The 20,658-nt window shown below is 36.2% G+C and overlaps 2 protein-coding genes across 51 annotated transcripts in view; both read right to left on the reverse strand.

The window, feature by feature from the left end:
- The window catches only part of TTN (titin), a 323,995-nt gene that overhangs the window by 257,218 nt on the left and 46,119 nt on the right, over positions 1–20,658 (reverse strand). For 49 of the 50 annotated variants that reach the window (XM_089779942.1, XM_089779940.1, XM_089779930.1 and 46 more), the window contains 5 exons: positions 19,821–20,009; positions 18,757–19,131; positions 17,558–18,145; positions 14,839–15,360; positions 14,381–14,437 (listed from right to left, as the gene is read on the reverse strand). In XM_089779942.1, the coding sequence (XP_089636068.1) occupies positions 14,381–14,437; positions 14,839–15,360; positions 17,558–18,145; positions 18,757–19,131; positions 19,821–20,009 (1,731 nt within the window). The remainder of the gene's footprint in view (positions 1–14,380; positions 14,438–14,838; positions 15,361–17,557; positions 18,146–18,756; positions 19,132–19,820; positions 20,010–20,658) is intronic. The other variant, XM_089779944.1, reaches the window with a different exon arrangement.
- Positions 2,321–14,374, reverse strand: LOC102451731 (uncharacterized). Its single transcript, XM_006119440.5, has 2 exons — positions 13,421–14,374; positions 2,321–13,271 (listed from the first exon to the last, which is right to left on the reverse strand). Exon 2 carries the CDS (start codon positions 13,222–13,224, stop codon positions 5,296–5,298), a length of 7,929 nt encoding a protein of 2,642 aa, XP_006119502.3. The 5' UTR covers positions 13,225–13,271; positions 13,421–14,374; the 3' UTR covers positions 2,321–5,295.

Genomic DNA, 20,658 nt, shown 5'->3' on the forward strand with positions numbered 1-20,658 from the left:
GGTGCCCCAGAGAGAGTGGACCGAAGACAATGATCAAGCGATTTGTCTCCTGCCATCCCTCTCCAGCCTCTGACAAACGGAGGCCAGGAACACCATTTCTATCCCGAAATTGTTTTCTGTTATGCCAAGATATTTCAGGGGATACAATAAATCTATGATGCTAAGCATCAGAATTCCCCCAGTATCTAGAGAGATACTAGATAACTCTGTTTCCTTGATTTTGTCTATTAAAGTAGTTCCTTCCTGTTAACTTAATTTTGATGATTTGTTGTACTTGGTTAGTAGTTTTAAAACAAGATGAAGAAGATTTTGATAGATATATCTGTTGCCCTGTGTAGGAACAAAAGGCAGTAATGGAGCCATTGTTACAGCCAGGTTGTTTACCTTCAATATTTCTATATTTTTCCCCAGCAGAATGTAGAAAGTGTGGAAACCAAATCCTGCAGTCCTTACTGGGCAAAATGTCCACTGAATTCTGAATAAGGCCTGCAGTATTTGGCCCTAGAAGAATGTGGGAGGTTTCAACAAAAATTAAAAACAGTTAGTACAAAAATGTATGTGGTTGTCTAGCAATTAAATTACATGTTCACAGTTGTAGGTTTGAGAAAATACTGCATTCCAACCACAAAGCTAAACAGCAATAAAATGCTCCTTCAGAGTCATTCATATCACTAGAAGTTGTGAATCTTTCTCCTCCCTTCCCCCAAAACATTTTAAAAATCACTGAAGGAGATGGATGGAAAAAATATTACAAACATTAGAAAAACATGCATGCAGTTATTTATATATTATCATCTTTTAAAAAGGAGCTTATACTGTAGATTTATGAGTTTTGGGGTAAGAAGGGTGCTGTATGATTCCTATGTATCATAAACTGCTATGGCCATTACCTTGAGGGGGTAATGACCCACTGTATAGTGTTGAAAAGTATTTTAAATCCCACAGAGCTCAAAAGGGAGTTCTTTCCTAATAAGGAACTAGTCAATGTGAGTAAAGATGGTTCTTATAATTTGTGAAGACTGTGCAATGGAATTTCAATCCATGAGTTCAGCTACAGTAATAATGACTGGAAAGCAACAAATATCTTTTGTCTGCTTACTTAATGTTTTTTGTGTGTGTTCCAAGATAGTACATTTTACAGTAAATCCACAAAGTGTCTTGAATACTTTAACGTGTGTTTAATAAAATACCAGAAACAACACATTTAATTATTTACATATTTATTTCACAAATGTCATCTACAGTAATATTTAAAATATAGTACTGATTACAGACATCGAGTACCCTCTTTTTAAAATATCTATAAAGAATGAAAAAAATCCACATTTAACCTGACAATGAAATTACTAATTTTCTTAAGTTCTATTTTAGCACAACCTTTAAAAGTTATGGGGTCAAATACTGATCATAATTACACCAGTAGCTGTGGAATAACATTACTGAAATCAAGAATAGCTCCAGATTCATGTCAGTGAAACTTAAATCAGACCCTGGCACACAATATTTTTATTTTAGTGTCCTAGGTCAAATTTATACAGTGCATGAAGCTGACATTTTCAATATCATTTTATATATATAGTAGAGAGAGACTCTCAGCTATTAAGTTCAGATCTGGATTTGAACCTTCCCAGAGTTTGGAGATGCAATTTTAATTTTACCCAATTTCTACTAAAAATGTATGCCAGATTCATATATTTAATATCTAGGATAATTGTTTAGGTTCTAATAGAAAGTCAGTATGGCTATTCATTTCAGTGGATCAGGTATTTAATGTCATATTTAATTAATACATTTCATGCATACATCTCTAGGGACCTCTGCTCTATGAGAAATCAGTAAATGCTGTGCATCTGTACAGGGAATGAATATAGACACAACACAAAATCATTCCTAACCAGCTCAGCGTTGGAACAAACCACTCTCATTTCTTTTATTCTCCAGCATTTTCAGCAGAAACTGGTTTAATGACTATGTCATTGTACTAATCTTAGCTACTTAAAATACATACGTACTTCAAAGTATACTATTATTTATTTTGTGGTTATCAGTGGTATTGAAATCTGTCTTCCATAGTACTTAGTAGAGTTTAGCTAAGGAAAGTGATATAGCAATGGACTTCATTCACTCAGTTTAATTTAATCATTACTTGGCACCTGTGGTGTGTAATGGCAGGTAAGTCTTTCCAAACTCCATAACACAGTCAGGAAATAGAGTCTTTCAATAATAATGCTAGATATTTTATTGAGTATATTCCAAATTCATGGTATGTGACTCTCAAAAGGTTTGTAAATTTGGGTCAGTTAAGCACCAAAAGGTCCAATACCCTTCCCTTATGGATATTACGTAAACGGAGTCTATAAAACAAGTTTTGGAAATGTCACAAAAATAGTTTGACTTGTGAGATTTTCAATACTTCCACTTTTGTGTTGGACAAGAAATATCAGAACAACAACTATTCACTCTTTCGAAGTATTTGGGCACTTCTATTTCTGGACTAACAGAATACAAAAATGTGGTGATGGGTGAAATGGATATTTTGTTTTACAGTTAACCAAAATTTTCCAAACTACAAAAAATGGATTTTTCTTTACACCTAAGTCCTTTGTCCTATCCCCATTTAAAATCTGCATTAATGGATGATTCTTCCTGTCTCTCTTGAGAGAACACCCACATAGAACCACTGCTACAAACAGGCAAGCCTTCAAAAGGATTATAATGAAAGCATTATCACCAATTAGGAGATGTTTCTACTATAACATCTAAGTGTCTTCAATAATATTTTCAGACTGAATACTGCTGATAGATTTCATGGAGCTTTAATAAGAATTAATTTTTAAATTTTCCCATATGTGCTATGGCTTTTTAAGATAAATGCCACTGGACCCAATTTTCTCAGGAACTTTAGGATTCTATGAGGATGCTAAGTTCAGAATGAATCCCCACTAATGCAGTGACATAGAGTAGCTTCTGGGATGTCTACAACATTTTGAGACATACAGAACCATATATAAATACATGTCAAACACAGAAATAAGAACATGCATGAAACAATTGACTATACAGAAGCATTATTTCTTTTAAGTGTTAAATCATCATGCCTCTTAAAACATTTTAAAAGTCAACTGACAAAAATTATTAGGTAGTCATAGTATTGTGTAAAAGGGAAGTAAAAGAATTATTATTCATATTTAAAGCAACACTCTAGGGTTGCTGAATTTGGGATTTCATCTGTATTTCACGTGTATTTTTGTGTAACCAGAAAGCAGTCATATACTTTATAGGATAGTGATAGAAATGTAGCTGTGTTAGTCTGGTGTAGCTGAAACAAAATACAGGACTATGTAGCACTTTAAAGACTAACAAGATGGTTTATTAGATGATGAGCTTTCGTGGGCCAGACCGACTTCAAGTGGGTCTGGCCCACGAAAGCTCATCATCTAATAAACCATCTTGTTAGTCTTTAAAGTGCTACATAGTCACATACTTTATAGGTTTTTCCCTCTTTTTCTACAAATGAATTATTAAATATTTTTAAATGTAAAAATAATTGTTTTACCAGGGTGTACATTTTTGTGTAAGCTAATTAAGCTTAGACCTGAACTGATCACTTCAATCTAAATTGACTCTTCCACCTAAATAATTTGTTTATCTTTCTTACTTCTTAACCTAAAATATTTGATTGCATAGATATAATTAATCTAGAGGACAGTAAGCCCTGGTGTACAATAGAGACTTATTTCAAAATAATAAGCAGATTATCCACATTACCAAGTCTGTTATTTCAAAATAATGAGCTGGTTATTTCAAAACTGTACTCCTGCTTTCCTCAGGGAATAATGCTATTTCAAAACAGTTATTTCAAAATAGCATTATGTGGATGCTCCACTGCTTCTATTTCAAAATAACTACTCTCCAGGGTAATTCACAGTTATTCCTGAGAGCTTCCTGGGGCTCTAAGTTGAGAAAGCACAACCTCTATAATGGAACCTTCCCTGTACTAATTTCAAGGCTTCCCTGTAGTGGGGACATGCTATTTCAATTTTGTTATTTTGGGAATTATTTTGAATTTAGTTATTTTGAAATAATTTCTTAGTGTAGCCATGCCCTTACTGTCCTTATACTAAAATAAAGATTCATATAGAGTCTGAATCCATGCTGTTTCCAACAGTTCAGTATTTAACATTATATGTCAATAGAATAATAACTGACAGAAGAAATATGAACCCCTGGAGACTCAGTTCTAATCTTAAAATGAAAATGTTCCATGAAAGTCTCCTGCTTTCTTACTGCTATGTATTTTGAATTCACAGCACAGAAGTGCAGGGAAAAAGAACTTTTTTTTATCATTTCATAGTTGTGTTCTGTCCGTTGATATATTGAACACCTCATGTCTTCCTGTAACTCCTAAAGGTACAGCACAAATCTATTTGTATCCAGGCTTATTATTTGATCGTAAAGATACAAATCCTGAAGTTCCTACTCAATCTTTACTGCATGAGAACTTTAACTGGATCTGATTCTGATCACATATGCATTGCTTGCGGTGAAATTATTCCTGATTTACTATCAAGATCAGAATCAGGTACATTGTCTTTAATGGCCAATTTGATGGAATAGGGACTGTATAAAATAAGGACAAGGTGGAGGTGGTAATATTTTTTACTGGATCAACTTATGTTGATGAAAGAGACTAGCTTTTCATCTACACAGATCTCTTCTTCAGGTCTGGGAAAGATGGAAAGAGGCTAATAATGCATAAGCATTTCAGGATTTGAATGAAAGTGTTTTCTGACAAAGCCTTATGAAGGAGGAATACTAAATGTAGGTGTAGTGTATTTAGAGTGAAGCGTATGTATAATCCAGTACTCTGTACACTTAAAGTACAAGAACACAATGGATTTCATATTTCAAGATGGTGCTAGACCTGTTAACATAGAAATGATTTCACTTTTAAATAACACAAGTATATATACACATATAAGACACAGACAAAGGAGTTCTACATATGTGAATAACAACAATAAAAAGGGTATCATTAGCAGAACATGCAAGGAATGAAATTCATCACTGTGCAGAATGCCTGCACAAGCCTTCTGCCACACTTAACTCTCTCAAGTTCCTGAAACATGTGGAACTTGAGTGGTGCCTGCCAGTTGTGAATTTCACTTCTCAATGAGCATTAAAATAAAGGAAGCACCTAAAGTGAATGCTACATGTTCACAAAGAGAACTTAAGAACAGTGCAAAACTATTGTGAGTTTAATCCAAACATGTATTGGAAATCATATTTGAAAATTCAGCATATGTTTAACACAGCACTTGTGTCAGCCGTTCCTGCTCTGTTTGCAGCTACACATTTGTATTCCCCTTCATCGTTTTGGATTAAATTTCCAATAATCAGGTTATGAAAGCCCATCTGCCTTTCCTCCATACAGTACCTATCTCCTTCAAGCAGTATCCCATCTTTGTACCAACTGATATTTGGGTTTGGAAAGCCGACTACAAGGCACTGGAAACACGCAGAGGCACCTACTGATGAAGTGCAGTCAAAAATATGTTTGATAAACTTAGGAGGGATTTCTGTGACTTGAAATTCAAAGGAGCAACTATCTGAACTCTCTGCTTTAAATTCTATCTCCTCCTCTTTGGATGGCTCAGCAAATACATCAAAATTAATATTGACATATTTATCTCCTTCCTCTTCATACTCTTGTTCTGTGGCAGCTACCAACTTGACAGCTTTCTGAGAATCGTCAATGTTGCGCTCAAATTCAAACTCAATCTCTATTTCAGTTTGGCTGCCATTTGGAAGAGTATTGTCTACAAGCAAATCAAACTTCTGAGGCTTACTCATAGTGCTGCCTGGAGCTATATCTGTCATTCCATCCCCACTTGCGCTAGCAAGAGCTTTCTGTGAATCTAGTACAACTAGAGAGCATTTGCACATAGCTTCTCCTACACTATTTGCTGCTTTGCACTGATATGTGCCACTATCAGAATGACCTACATTTTTAATTTTAAGACTATGGTTTCCTTTCTCATCATTCACAATGTACCTCCTGCCATCTGCGGTAATGCAGGTATTTTCTTTAAACCACTGTACTTGGGGAGTAGATGAACCTGTTACAGTACATTCAAACACTGCCTCTGAATTTTCTAGAATTTCCAAATCAAAAGGGGGAGTGGTGAAGCGTGGGGGCATTTCAGTGACTTCAAAGTCAATTTTCACATCTTCATTTCCTTGTGCAGTGAAGCCAGTGGTTTGCTCCACCAGAGCTAAAGGGAGGACATCAAGATAAACCACCATACTTTTGTTATTGGGACTAAATTCAGGAGTTGTGACTATTTTAACCTGCTTCTCTAATTCCTTTACCTCATTTTCATCCAGCTCTACTTCCAGAAGTATTTCTTGAGGAGAAGGTGACCTTGAAGTTGTAGCTTGTTCCATGTCAAACTCTATAACATGCTGGTGTGTTACTGGAGGAGGTAATGCCAAGGACCTTCCATTTTGAGGCAAAACTTCTAGGTGGGCGATACTTTTAGCTTCCCCTATGATGTTTACTGCATGGCATATATAGTCTCCTTCTTCCGATTTCTGAACATTATGGATTTCCAAAATACATATATCACCCTCTTTTTCTATTTTGACTCTCTGATCTGGTTCAAGCAATGATTTATTCCGATACCATTTCACATCAGGAATGGGAAAGCCTGTAACTTCAGCTATAAAACCCAGTGAACTGTTTTCATAGATCTTCCTCTTGGTCAAGGGTTTGATAAATGCTGGAGGCATCTCATTTCCTTTTGGTTCCACTGCTTCACATGGTGTGCCAAACATCTCTGCACGTTGCTCGTCATAAGGTGACCTCCTTTCTTGGAAAGGAGAACTTAATGTTCTGGGTTCAGAATATTCACCGGTGGGAGTTTTGTAGTCCTCTTGTGGTGTACCATCCCTTATCAAATCTTCAGGGGACTTTAGTTTGATGGATGGTTCTTCTGAAGGTGTTGAGAACCGTTCAGGAGTGCTAACTGGAGTGTGGTAAGAGTCAAAAGACATGGGAGATTCAAAATTCTCAACTGATGATGGTGGTGTATAGAATGGATCAGACTCCGTCAGTTCATCTCCGTTTATGCTAGCAATTTCTATTGACATTTCTGATTCAGGAGAGAGTGGACGGATCAGCTCCTGCTGCTGATTATAATAGTCATAAACGGTGCTGAAAGTGACATCTTCAACTTCCAAAGAAGTGATAGATTCCTTCTGGTCACAGACCTTAAAAATAGAATCTTTGGTATCAGGAATCTCTTGCTGTCTGGCTGAAAGTAAATATTTGGAGAGAGACACACATGATTTAGGTTCTGAAACTTGAGCAGTGTTCAGTTCTTGATATTGCAAAACATTTTGTGATAGGCCCCTTTCATCCAGATTTCCTTCAGCAGCATTTACAATTTCTTTAGTCTGAAATGAAATTTTATTTTCAAGCTGATCTGCTAAATTATGCTCCTGTTTCTCCAAGGCAATTAACTCTTTGCTTGATTGTCTTTCCTGGACAATGGATTCTTCCTTTCTTAAGGAACGAAGGAACTGTGCAAAAGAAATCTCTGTGTCCTGTGTGTCCGATTCCTGATGAATAACAGGATAGTCTTCAGGAATTTCTTTAGTGTAAGATACAATTTCACTTTTACTTTCATTACAAGTAGAGCTGCTTATTTCTTTCATTGCATCATGCCGTACCTGAAGAATGTGCGTTTGTTCCTGCTCCAGTTTACATGCAGTGTGTTTTTTCTCCTCTGCAGCTTTTTTCAAGTCTGCTATGAAACTGTCTGCTTTGGGGTCTGTGGTCTTTAGTGGTTCCACCCCTTCGGAAATGTCTGTTTCTTGCACTAAGTTTTGAAAATATTGACTTATAGACACTTTGGATTCTTCTGTAGGCATAGACTCAGTTTGCTCCAATGTCAAGTCTTTAATTTGTTCCTTTGATAATACTTCCACACATACATTTTTCTCAGATTCATCAATTCCTTTTGCAGGTGATCTTTGTTCTGTAGAAAGAGGAATGCCAACTAGGTCTCTTTTAAATATTTGCATTTCAGTCACTCCAGTTTCTGTTGACACAGTCCGCTCTTGAACATAAACTCCCTCCAGCTGCATCTTGTAATTAACATGAAGTTCTTCACTTAAAGAAATTTCTTCTACAAGTTCGTCATTTCTTTGTAAATAATTTCTTTCCATTTCTGTTTCCGTGATCTCAGGAGATGACACTCTGTTTAAGGAACATATTTCTTCTGGTGATGTGCTACCGGTTGCTTCGGATGTGAACTCTGCTGAAAAAGTCACTACATGCTGTTTTAAATTAAATGTTGATTCCTGGATTGGGGGTTCTACTTTTTCTTGAGATAAGATGTCTTCTTGAGAATTATCATTTTCCCCAATAGCTTCACTCTCTTTGGAAAACTCTTGATAAGAATCAATTTTTTGACCTTCAGGTGATATGGTTTTCTGTACATTTTCTTCCATGTGGTGTGCATCAAGTTCCATTTGTTCAGAAACAGAATGTTGACCTTTGAAATATATTTCATCCTGCTGCAGCTTCTCTTGTTCTTGACCAATATTTTCTGTAGCAGAATAAACTTGTTTCAAATCAAATACAATATCGGCTGCATCATGTTCACAGGCCCGGTATTGATCTTTTAAATGTGTTTCTTCCTGTTGCCTCTTAACTTCTTCCTGTAAAATTTGATCTACAGAAGGAGTCTGTTTTAAATCAAATAAACTGTCATGTTTTTCGGGTTCTTTTTTTTCTAATGTTTGTTCATCAAAATAAGTTTCCTTCTGTTCTATCTCTCTAAAGTCAGATATTTTTTTATCATGAAGAAAGACATTTTCTTCTACGTCATGCACAAAGCTTCTGTAATCTTGTTCTTTTCCTTCTATGGTTCTTTTTTGTTGCCCTATGTGTTCTTGTGGATGATTTATTTCATTAGGATCATAAAAACTAACTTGTTCTAATTCAGATGTACCTTTGAATTCGTCACATATCCCAGGAGAATAGGGCACATCATTCTCTTCTATTGTAGCTGAATCTTGAAATGTCCTATTTAAGTTAGTGTCACATACATGTTTTTCATGCAGATCTTTATCTTCTTGTACTATCTTGGATATAGGACTGAAAAAACTATGATCCTCAGATTCCTTCTTCTTTGCACTCAGCTTCTGCTCAAAGACATGCATTTGATCATTTACATTCGAAAATGGTGCATCTAAATTGTCACTGAGAGAACATACCACAGGAGGTGCACTGAGAGTTAGCTCATGAGCAGGACTGCGTAGGTTGGGCTCTGATTTCTCTGAAAAATACCCTGCACCCTGGATTTGCATTTCATTGCCATTACTAAAGGATTTGCCTGGAGTGCTTCCACTGTCAAGCTGGGGCAGATCAGTAACAATATTGCTAACATATTCTTCAGTAACTGTATTTTTTAAGTATTGTTTCTCCACGAAACCAGCATCTTTATCTTTTGTACTCTTTACTTCATCATCAGTATCCTGACTTGCAGGAGTTTCTATATTAATACATGTAGCTTTCTCTGTATGACTTTCAATTATCTTTTCAAGTTGGTTCCTTGATGAAAACTGTGTGTTAGTAATTTCTTTTTTTATTTCCTCTGTTGTAACAGACTGATCTCTTAGCTTTTCAGGGAGTGGAACCTGGTTGATATCTCCAACAGAAGCAAGTACTTTAGCTTCTTTTATCTTTGACTCTACTTGTTCAATCATTTTTATTTTCTCTTCTATTTCAATTGGGAGCTGGAAATCTGGGCTTTCAATCATTGGCTCATCCTCACTGTGTGGAACCTGGCTTAAATCACCAATATAAGCAAATGCTTCGGGTTCTATCTTTGGCTCTACTTGTTCATTCACATTTATAATCTCTTCTTTTTCAATCTGGTGCTGAAAATCTGGACGTTCTGATACTAACATTTCATCATGGAGTGAAACCTGGCTTAAATCACCAACAAAAGCAGGTGCGTTAACATCTCCTATCTTTGACTCCACTTGTTCACACACATTTATTTTCTCTTCTTTTTCAATCAGAAATTGGAAATCAGGGTTTTCAGATATTGATGGTTGTACAGGAAGTGGAGCCTGGCTTAAATTGCCAGCAAAAGTGACTATTTTGGCTTCTTCTATCATTGACTCCACTTGTTCACTAACATTTATTGTCTCTTCTTTTTTAACCGGGTATTGGAAATCTTGGTTTTCAGACATTGACAATTCTTCAGGGAGTGAAACCTGGCTTAACTTGTCAATAAAAGTGAATACTTTGGCTTCTTCCATCTTTGACTCCTCCTGTTCACTCACATTTATATTCTCATCTTTTTCATTCTGTCGTTGGAAGTATGGGCTTTCAGTTACTGGCAGATCCTCAGTAAGTATGGACTTTCTAATGTCACACATAAATCTTGGGAGTTTAGATTCTGTTTCTTTGGGGGATGCATTTTGTTCCTTTTCTGTGAGCTCTACTTGCCTCAGTATATTAAGATTATGAAAATATTCACTTACAGAATACTCTCTATCATCAAACTTACCAGCAATATATCCAACTGAGGATTCATAAAGATTAAGTGAAATTTCCTTTGTAGCCCCTTCCTGAATTTTTACATTCTGATCTTGAACAGTTTCTTCTTCAGCATCACTAATCTGTTGTGCATGACTATAAAAGCTTTGCATTCTAGAGTCTACTGTAAGATTGGAAACAGTTTCTACTGCACCTGCAGTGTTCTCAGCAATACATTTGTATGTACCAGCATCTGACACAGAAACTTCATCAATACATAACCTGTAATTACCATCTTCTTCCTCCTCAAACTGAAACTTCTCAGTTGGAGTTAGGATTTTGCCATTTCGAAACCAAGTTATAACTGGCTGAGGTTCACCAGATATTGAGCACTCTAATACAATAGAATCCCCTTCTCTACAATTAATATACTTTTGTGTCTCTTTCACAATTTTTGGTGGTTTATTTACCACATCAAAGGAAAATTTAAATTTATGTTTTATTGCCTGAGAAACTTGGTCCTGAGGTGGCTGCTCAGCAATACATTTAACATGTTGAACTATGTCCTTCAGTTCTTCATCTTGTTCTGGAGTAGGAGTAGGAGCAGTTATTTTTATTTCCACAGGAAGTGAAAGCAGGTCTAAGTCTGAAACACAAGGCATGGACAGGTTACCTTGAGGAACATGAAGGGTGGCTCTACTGTCATGACTGAAAGTTGGTTGATTCTCTTTCATTTTGTCAAACAGAAGACTAAGTTCTTCTTCCTCTTCTGCATAATCCTTTAATAGCTTAGCTTTATAAGTGGTGAATGATTCAGCCTCAGTCTTCTCTTTAATCTTCACTTTGAGCATGCCTGATGTTGTGGCAGTTCCATACTCATTAAATATTACACATGTGATGGATCCTCCATGCTGTGGGAGAACTGAGCAGAAAGTCAAGGTAGACTGATTCTCTGTCGTGTGAATGGCATAGTGCTGATTACGTGGTATGGGTTTGTCGTTATTATACCAAGTGACAATAGGTTGTGGATGGCCACGGAAATTACAACCAAATATGCAACTCGCTCCTTCCTTTGCTTCCTGAGATTCGATTTCCTGAAGAAACAAAGGGGGGGCAGGCTTCAGAAGCTGTAAAATAGGACTCTCTGACCTGGCAGGCTTTTCCTTTATTTCACAGATTTCTGCCGATACAGACTCTCTGATTTCTGCAGAGTCTTCCAGCACTAACACTGCATTTTCTTCAGCCTTTTCTGTTTTGACACTTTCAAAAGTATCAACAGGCTCATTGATGTTTATTGTGATTGTCTCAGACATCACATTCTCTGATTTTGTAGTTTCACTAAATCCATTGCAGAGAAGGACATAGATTATAGAATCAGGGCTTTTTTTCTTGGCTGTCATTGTTTGGAATTTCCCCAGCTGTGCTTTTGGTTTGGTATCTATCCTTGATTCCTTGTGAGTATGACTATGGTCGATGGAGGTAGCTTTGACAATTGGCTCTGGTTGCTCTAATGGAGGGTCTCCGAGAACCTGCTCTCTCATTGGTTCTTTCAGTGCAATTGCTGATGTTGTTTGAAATGTTTCTGCCTTGATGTTTCCTTCAGAAGAGTTCTGAGGACTCTGCGAGGGTTTGGAAAGTCCTAGGATTCGTTCCATTCGCAGGTGAAAGTCCTCTGGTGTCCTAACACTCTCTGGCTTAGCATGGCATGCAGCACCCCCCTCACCATTTGGCATTTTGGATGAAGAGGTGCATTTATGGATTGGTTTTACTGTTTGGAAGTCAGAGTGTATTGCTTCACTCTTAGTGCCCCAATGGACCAGAGGAGTCCCTAACTCTTTACCATCTCTAAAGTCTGTGCTTTGCACTGATTCAAGATGTGACTCAGTCTCTTGCTGTGACAAGCCCAGTTTCTTCTTTTCCAGCATGATTCTTTTGGCCTCACGTAGTCGTTGCAGCTTCATTTTTGTTTCCTCATCAAGCAGAGCATAATTTCCATGATCTGTATCCCTTGCAATACGTTTCCTCCCTACCTGTTCTTTATCGTACACTAACTCCTGTTTCCTTGCTACGAGGAGTTTTGGAAACCTTATAGTTCTCACCCTCTCCTTTTCTGGGGACAAGTCTCTTAACATTTTTTCTGTCTCCTGCCTTTTATCAAAAGGAGAGCCAGTACACCGCAGATAAACCTTCAGCCTATCCTCTTTCCTCTTCTGAGCCAGACATTCAGTACTTTCATGGGCTTGTCTGGACTTTCTCAGGAAATCTAAATATTTTGCATTTTGCTCCTCGCTCTGTGCAACTAGCAGAGATGCAGTTGACTCGGCTGAACCCTCACTATTAATGGCAAACACTTTATAACTCCCAGAATCCCTTTCCTGAACATTTTTAACCTCTAGGCTGGAGCTGTGAATCTGCATATCATTCTCTGTCTTTATTATTCTGCGCTGATCTTTTGGGATAGGCCTATTATTATGAAACCATGTCATTGCTGGGGTTGGATAGGCAACAACTTTACACTGGAAAACTGCAGGTTCCCCCTCTAAAACAGATCTAAACTTCAGCTTTTGAGTGAAAAAAGGTTTAAGATTGTCAGACCAAGAACTTCTCTGCGCAGATACAAATCCATGGTGTAAGTGGTCTTCAGTCTTGTAGAAAACATCTTGCATCTCTCTTCGCTTTTCCGGACATGCAGGTTCTTCCCTGAAGAACAGTTCTGTAAGAGAATGACATTACATTACAGCATACTTTGTTGCTTCTGTCATATATTTATAATATGAAAAAAATGAAATGGCAAGATATTAAATTAAGTAGGGGGCATGCTACGGATTTCATCACAAATCCAGAAAAAAAAAATTCACTCACCATATTTGTTCGAATAAACGCAATGCCTTGCTCTGTTTTAAAGATTCTGACACGAAAATCGTTCGTTGTCTGTTCTTTCTTCAAACTGTGGACATTTCTTCTTGAACAAGCAAAAATGAATTTCAAAATAACATGTTCCTGGGGGGGGAGGGGTGTATGGTTTTGCTGCCCGAAAAGCTGTGTGTCTTTTGTTGGCAAAGAAGAAAATCTTACCTGACTTGCAGACAGTAGAATAAACGCCCTTTCTGAGCCCTTTGATTATGGGTAAATTTTTCAAACAATTGAGAAAAAATATTTTGAAAGATATATAAAAATGTAGCTGTAAATAATTAGCTAAAATAATATGAGAAGGCGTTTATTCGAACTAATACAGCCACTAACTTCACAACATTATGCAAAAAAAGCAAGCAACATGGACCACATATGCTATCTGCAAGCCAGTGTAAGAAATGTATAACGATGAATTAATGTATGTATATGAAGTGTAAGGATGCAAAGGGAATATGTAGCTTTCAAATGTCCTAAATAACATACATTTTCTATTGTACTCCTTCCATCAAATTGTGTCCTTAGAACGATTGTTAGGTTGCTTACTTGTTTAAAAGTAATTTCATTGTGATTTTAAATTTTTGTTCCAATTTAAACTGTCCCATGCATTAACAAGAGAGTTTAACAAATAAAAGCTTAAGCAGTAAACAGCTGCAAAGCATGAAGTAGAAGTTAAAAGTACAGCTGCACAATTATAAATTTAAAGTTTTAAATTGATTTTAAAACTTAACCTTGTAATGCAGGTCACCCTTAGCATATTAAAACAAAACATGCAGCATATTCAAATATGCTCCAAAGTGTGTTTTACTTTTCTTGTCATATATGGTATTTTACCAAATAAAAGCTTTAGATGATTTACTAATTCTTTATGATAAATCAGTGCTTCAGCATATCATCCATATCTGACTGTACCTTTCACTTCCATTTCAATTTGTTGTTCTATTTTCTCCTGAAGAACTTTTTCCGGAGCTAGAATAAAAAGAGAGATTATTGTGATGATTGCTAACAGCATCAGTTATTGAGCTGTAAGGTTGAAACTATGAATATCTGTTGCAATGATAGAAAAATCCACACACACATACACAAGTACATGCTAAACGAATTTGAACAGCAGATAGGTTTGACGAAATAGTGATCAAATGCTGCAAAACATATATTTGTATTGTATACTTGTCTATGACTTTTTTATGATTTTTGTTTGCAATTTAGCATGCCTTTAACATGCCTTAACACTGGGAAGCAAACATTCAACAATCCATAGATGAGTGACATTTTTCTTTCTTTACTGTTTCCCATGGGCTGAATGTACTTGAATGCAATGATGGTATGCAAGAGGAACTTATGTTTGGAAAGAACATGCAGTTGCCAACCTTTCACTCTCAGATGAGTGCTGCACTCGGCTTGTCCTGCAGAGTTAACTATTCTGCACTTGTATATACCTCTCTGATTCTGACCAACTTTCAGTAATTTTAAACTGCACAGTGGCCCATCATGTTTTAAGGAACATAATGCAGACTCCTCAACTAACAGCTGATTGTACAGCCAAATCACAAAAGGAGTAGGCACACCCTTTATCAGACAAAAGAGTGACACATCATCTCCTTCTTTTACAATAGTTTCTGGGAGCAGAGTTTCAAGAAATACTGGTACTTTGGCACCAGTCTCTATAATCTCTTCATATGGCACGACATCAGGGTAGTAGTTTCCATTCCTTTGTTTCTTAGTTCCTTGTGGTCTTTGAGCTGATGTGATTAATATGCTTGATGTTTTCTTTGAAGACTCTTCATTAATTTCGGAGGTTGTTTGAATCTGAGACTCTTTGACTGGTTTAATGCTTTTAGTATCTGATTCAAGCATAATTTTTGTTACTGCTTTGGCGTGTGCTTCTTTAGCTAGGTAAGAATAAAGTTAGGAAAAGCATTAGATTAGACCGTTGGCAGGAATAAAACACCCTTATACTTTTAATAAAGCCTTACTATGGAAAAGGAATGCTCAGCATGTTAGTGATCAAACTAAAAATAAACTACGAAATATACAAGCTATGACACATTTAAGGGCTCTATTCATGCTAGGCTAAAGCAAGTTTCCAATTAAGTCAGTAGGATGTTTCCCATTGACTTAAATGGGACTACATCTTGGACTACAATGACTAACACAAGCAAGCACAACTTTAGTTTTAATTAGGGCTGTCAAACTATTAAAAATAATCACAATTAATTGCAAGATTAAAAATAGTTATGATTAAGCACTGTTAAACAATAGAATACCAATTTAAATGTATTTGTAAATATTATTGGATATTTTTCTATGTTTTCAAATATATTGATTTCAATTACAAGACATAAGAAGTTCATTTTATATTATGTTTTATTACAAGTATTTACATTATAAAGTGCAAATTGTAAGTCAAAGCATGAAGGGGCATATAAATGCTTAGCATATGTAGCACACAAATATTGTGTGATTCTGGCTACAGTAGTGCCATGTGGATACCTGTTCTCACTTTCAGGTTATATTGTAAATAAGAAATGGGCAGCACTGTCTCCTGTAAATGTAAACAAACTTGCAGTGATTTGGCTGAACAAGAAGTAGGACTGAGAGGACTTGTATGCTCTACAGTTTTACATTGTTTTATTTCCAAGTGTAGTTATATGAAAAAAAATGGTTCTACTTCTGTAAATTGCATTTTTACAATAGATTGCACCAAAGTATTTGAATGAGGTGAATATTTTTCATTTGTTTATCTTTTTTACAGTACAGATATTTGTCATAAAATAATATAAAGGCACTGTACATTTTGTATTGTAATTTAAATCAATGTATTTGAAATATGTAGAAAAACATCCAAAATATTTTTAATACATTTAAATTGGTATTCTATTATTAACAGTGCAATTGAAACTGTGATTATTGAGAACTTTTTAAAATCTAGTTAATTTGTGTATATAAATCACTTGTGATTGAGAGCCTTTATTTTAAGTGATGCCACTACCTTTGAATGGTAACTACAGAAAATCATGTAAAGACAACACTTTAGATTGATGGCAAAGAAAGAAGTTAACCGGTGCATAAGAGCCGGATAAATGATGCATGGCAAATGACTTCATGGAACAGTATGAGATAGTTTTATTTTCTTGTTCATGCTGCTTCATCTTCTGGGTTCATAAACGCAGCTATTACATTATGTATGGTGAGCAGTGGAAAAAGAACAAGAGGCCCATTCGGGGTCTACAGGAGTCAAGGAAATCAATGGCTGTACTCTAGAGATGTTATTATATGTGCAGAACCTGCTGATATTTTAATACACTGGAAAAATGGCAAGGGGGAAAAGAATAAAAAAAAAACCAAGAAAACAAAACAAAAGAAACAACCTGCACACAGATGTAGAGAAAAACTGTGTAGGTCATGAATATTGCTTTGGGAAAGAGAAGCTCCTAAATCCAATAAATAAATGAGGATTTTGTAGCACTGAGCACAATGAATGGACGTGTTCAAGAGTAAAAAACAGTCCAGAATTAGAGTGCTAGTAGAAAACTATGCAAATAAATTGCTTAAAATACAAACCCTTGCAAATATGTTGCCTTTTTGTGCCTCTCAAGGTGGAGTCAGATTGAGTTAGCAGCAGTATGAGACCCTGTGCAAATGAGTGGTCTAAGCTCTGGACCATTTGCTCATCTAACATTCCTCCCTTTTCATTATTTAAAAAAATCATCTCAAATTCCAGCTTCAGAAACCTGCATAACTTGCAAATTAAATGGTTTCCTTCTGCCCCATTCTGTGTTTTGTTCCAAGTGTATATTTCTCACTCTCTCAATGTCTCACTGGATATCAGTGACTTACACTGATAAACTGATGGATACAAATTCCATTTTACTGTAACTTGCTGGAAACAACCATGATGTACTTCCTCAAACAGGCTACAAAATTCCATGCTTGATGCCGAAAAAATATTTTATGAATAGAGTCCAAAATGTGAAAAAAACTTGAACTATAGCTTTCTAAATTAAATACTAGTGTTAGACAATGTGAGTGAGCTATACGCAGAGAGGATTAGGTTGAAATGAGGTAAGTCATAATGTTAAAAATCACCTTCTACTGTTAGTACAGCAGCAGTTGTCGTCTGTCCATGATCATTACGTACAGTGCATCTGTACAGTCCTTGATCTAATAGTTGGACATTTATAATTGTGAGCAATAGGACACTTCCATTTTGTGATAGCGTCACTCGTTTAGACTCCTTTATCCTTTCACCTTCATGGGTCCACAGAACCTCTAGAAAGTGTTCACTCTCTAAAGCACAGATGAACTGTGCAGTTTCACCAGATTTCACAGTTTGGTCGTGGAGTTTCAGGAGAATATTTGGGGATGCTTCTCTTGTTTCCTGAACAGCAGCAGTCGATACTTTCGTTGTGCTTTGTGATGTTTGTGAAAAGACAGTTGTGTGGAAAGTTTCTGTTTCTTTCACGGATGTAGTTTTCATGGTTAAACTTTCTGCTAGAGATTCCGAAACCTGCACACCCCGCTGGTACGATGGTTCTTGCACTCTTTTAATTTCTTTTTTATATGCTTTGGTTTCCTTCATTGTGAAAGGGTAAGCAACATGAACTTCTGATATTGCCTGTGACTGGACAGACTCTTTTACATCTTTCCCAGAACTTTGCCTATCTATGGCTTGCACTGTGTAATCAAGTAACAAAAAAATAACAATATTAACATCTAAAGTATTTTAATGGGCTAACGTAAGAACAAAATAAAATGGTATTGATAATAAGAATTCTTCATGGGAAAATTCAGCATGCCAGATGCATTATGCTCTTGACACAAAAGAAAATTAATTCACGTGGATGAATGGCAAATAACTTGCACTCATGCAATTGATAACCACAGTTGATATTTCGTCTCTTCTTTTCATTGAAGCTGTCCATTCTGATATCAAATAATCTGTTATGATACTCTTTACGGACATATTTTCTGTTAGCTTTTACACCCCCGTGTAGAGTATATGTGACAATGGTGTGACTGTCACCAGCGCTCTGGTTTAAAGTGTGTGCTTTTTTAGTTTAGTAAAATGTCTACATTTTCTATATATAGGACACAGTTTTGTGAGATTTTAAGTTATATGACATATTAAGGTAGAAGAAATGACAGTGGTTTATTGGTTATAGAGAAAACTACCAACATTAGTGAACTAGCTGCTAACTAAAAGATGTGATAAGAGGAAAGGAGGCAATTAGTAACAGTGTGGAATATAACAAACGGAATCCTTTTGAACAAAAATGGGGCTTTACCTTCGGCAGTCACTGTAAGTGTAGCTGTGCAAGTTGCTTCTCCAGCACTATTTCCTGCTTTGCAAGAGTATTGGCCAGCATGCTCTAAATAAGCATCTACTATTATAAGCATAGCTGTGCCTGTAGACTCATCAAAATGGAAAACTATATCTTTTGTTGGCAACATTAGCTGTTGGTTATGAAACCACTGGATTTCTGGTTTTGGCATACCAGATACCCTGGCTTGAAATCTGACTGTTTCCCCGCTGCATACGTTGCAGCTTGAAATAGGCTGGATAAAGGTGGGCCTTTGGCCAACAGGCTCCTTCTTAAGTGAAACTGATGAAGAAACATGCCACTGGGACTTTGATGTAACTTCTTCAACCTTTTTAAATCCTGAAAAGAAGCATGCCAACTTTTAATTTCTTACCCTACGCTACAATCAAAGTTCTGTCTCTCACATTTCTTTTTTTCCTTTTTGGCCTGGCAGTTTTACAGTATCAATCACTAATTCCCCAGTTTATAAATCCTGTTGCAAAATAAAAAAAATTCTGGTTAAATAACACTAAGAACAACATAAGTTTAAAATAGCAAACTCTCTAGACCATTTTCTGTTCTGAAATTTGTGATTAATAATTTAAAAGATATGGGTGCAAATTTGTTTTCTCATTTGCCCAAATCTGGGGCATGCCCTTGTTTAAGATTTCCTAATGTTTCTTAAATGAAAACATTTTATCAATATAAAAACTCTTTATAGATCTTTACAAGGCAGAGGCTTGTTAAAACAGTAAAAGTCTGTTTAATAGACTATGGTTAGAGACAAGGATTCCTCCTTGATTGATGCATGCTGGAAACTGCTAATGAAGAGAATTGAAAGGTGAAGTGCAATGAAGATTGAAAAACTGTGAAACGTCACTGTTCATGACCTGTGTCTTGGAGTTGCAAATGGATGTTGTGGAGATTGTAAGGGGATACTGATTAATTGAATTAAAAGACATGACATGACAGTAACTCACATACATTTATTAATGAATATTAGTATCACCACACACCTTAATTAAAGTATTTTTAACTGCACTTTGTACCTTCCAACTTCAAGTTAGCAGTACTTGTCACTTGGCCTACAGAATTACTAGCAACAAAAGTATAAATTCCTTCATCTTCTGGATAGGCTTCTGCAATCTCCAGCTGGCAAGTGTCTTCAAAATGAGTCATTCTAAAGAAACGGGATGGCTTGATCTCCTTATCTTTGCAATACCAAGAGATTTTCAGATCTGCCCAAGTAAAATAATAATATTAAAAAAAGACATGTAAGATTAAGATACAGTATCCACAAATAAGTATTTTAAAAATGTGAAAATTAGAAATCACTTATATCACAGCTTTTTGAAGTTGAACATTCCTTGATAATGTACAATGAGGCTAGTTTAATGACATGTAGCTTATTGAGTATTTTACATTTCTCATAGTATGTATGAGGGAAAACTTATTTTGTTACTGCTACATTCAGAGATTGACTGGAAATCTCTTGCTTTTTTCCTTCTCCGTCTGGATATTTTTGAAATAGCAGAGGTAAATAAGGTCCCCAATATTGTCAATGAGCATGAAAAATGAAAGATCCCAGCCGTTATATCTTGGCAGCACATTTTAAGTAGAACTCTCCATTGAGAATTCACCTGTGAAGAAATATGTGGGAGCTAAGCTGATGGCTATAGGTATATGAAGGAGAGGGGAGATGCTGTACATGGGAGGAAGGCAGCATGGAGTCAGTACCTGGCAAAGGGGTCTGGTGGCTGCTGGAATGAATGAGAAGGGGAGGAGTGGGATACTGGCATAAGGAAGGAGCAGAAGAAGTTGTAGGGAGTCCATTTCCCTTTTGTTTTCAAGCATGCCCCATTTTGCAGAATTGGATGCATGCTTAAG

Source organism: Pelodiscus sinensis, chromosome 7 (genome assembly GCF_052426305.1).
Source record: "Pelodiscus sinensis isolate ZL-2025 chromosome 7, ASM5242630v1, whole genome shotgun sequence".
Taxonomy (NCBI): Eukaryota; Metazoa; Chordata; order Testudines; family Trionychidae; genus Pelodiscus; species Pelodiscus sinensis.

Coding starts and splice junctions, on each gene's coding strand:
- LOC102451731 (XM_006119440.5), bottom strand. CDS start 13,224: ATGCAAGATGTTTTCTACAAGACTGAAGACCACTTACACCATGGATTT.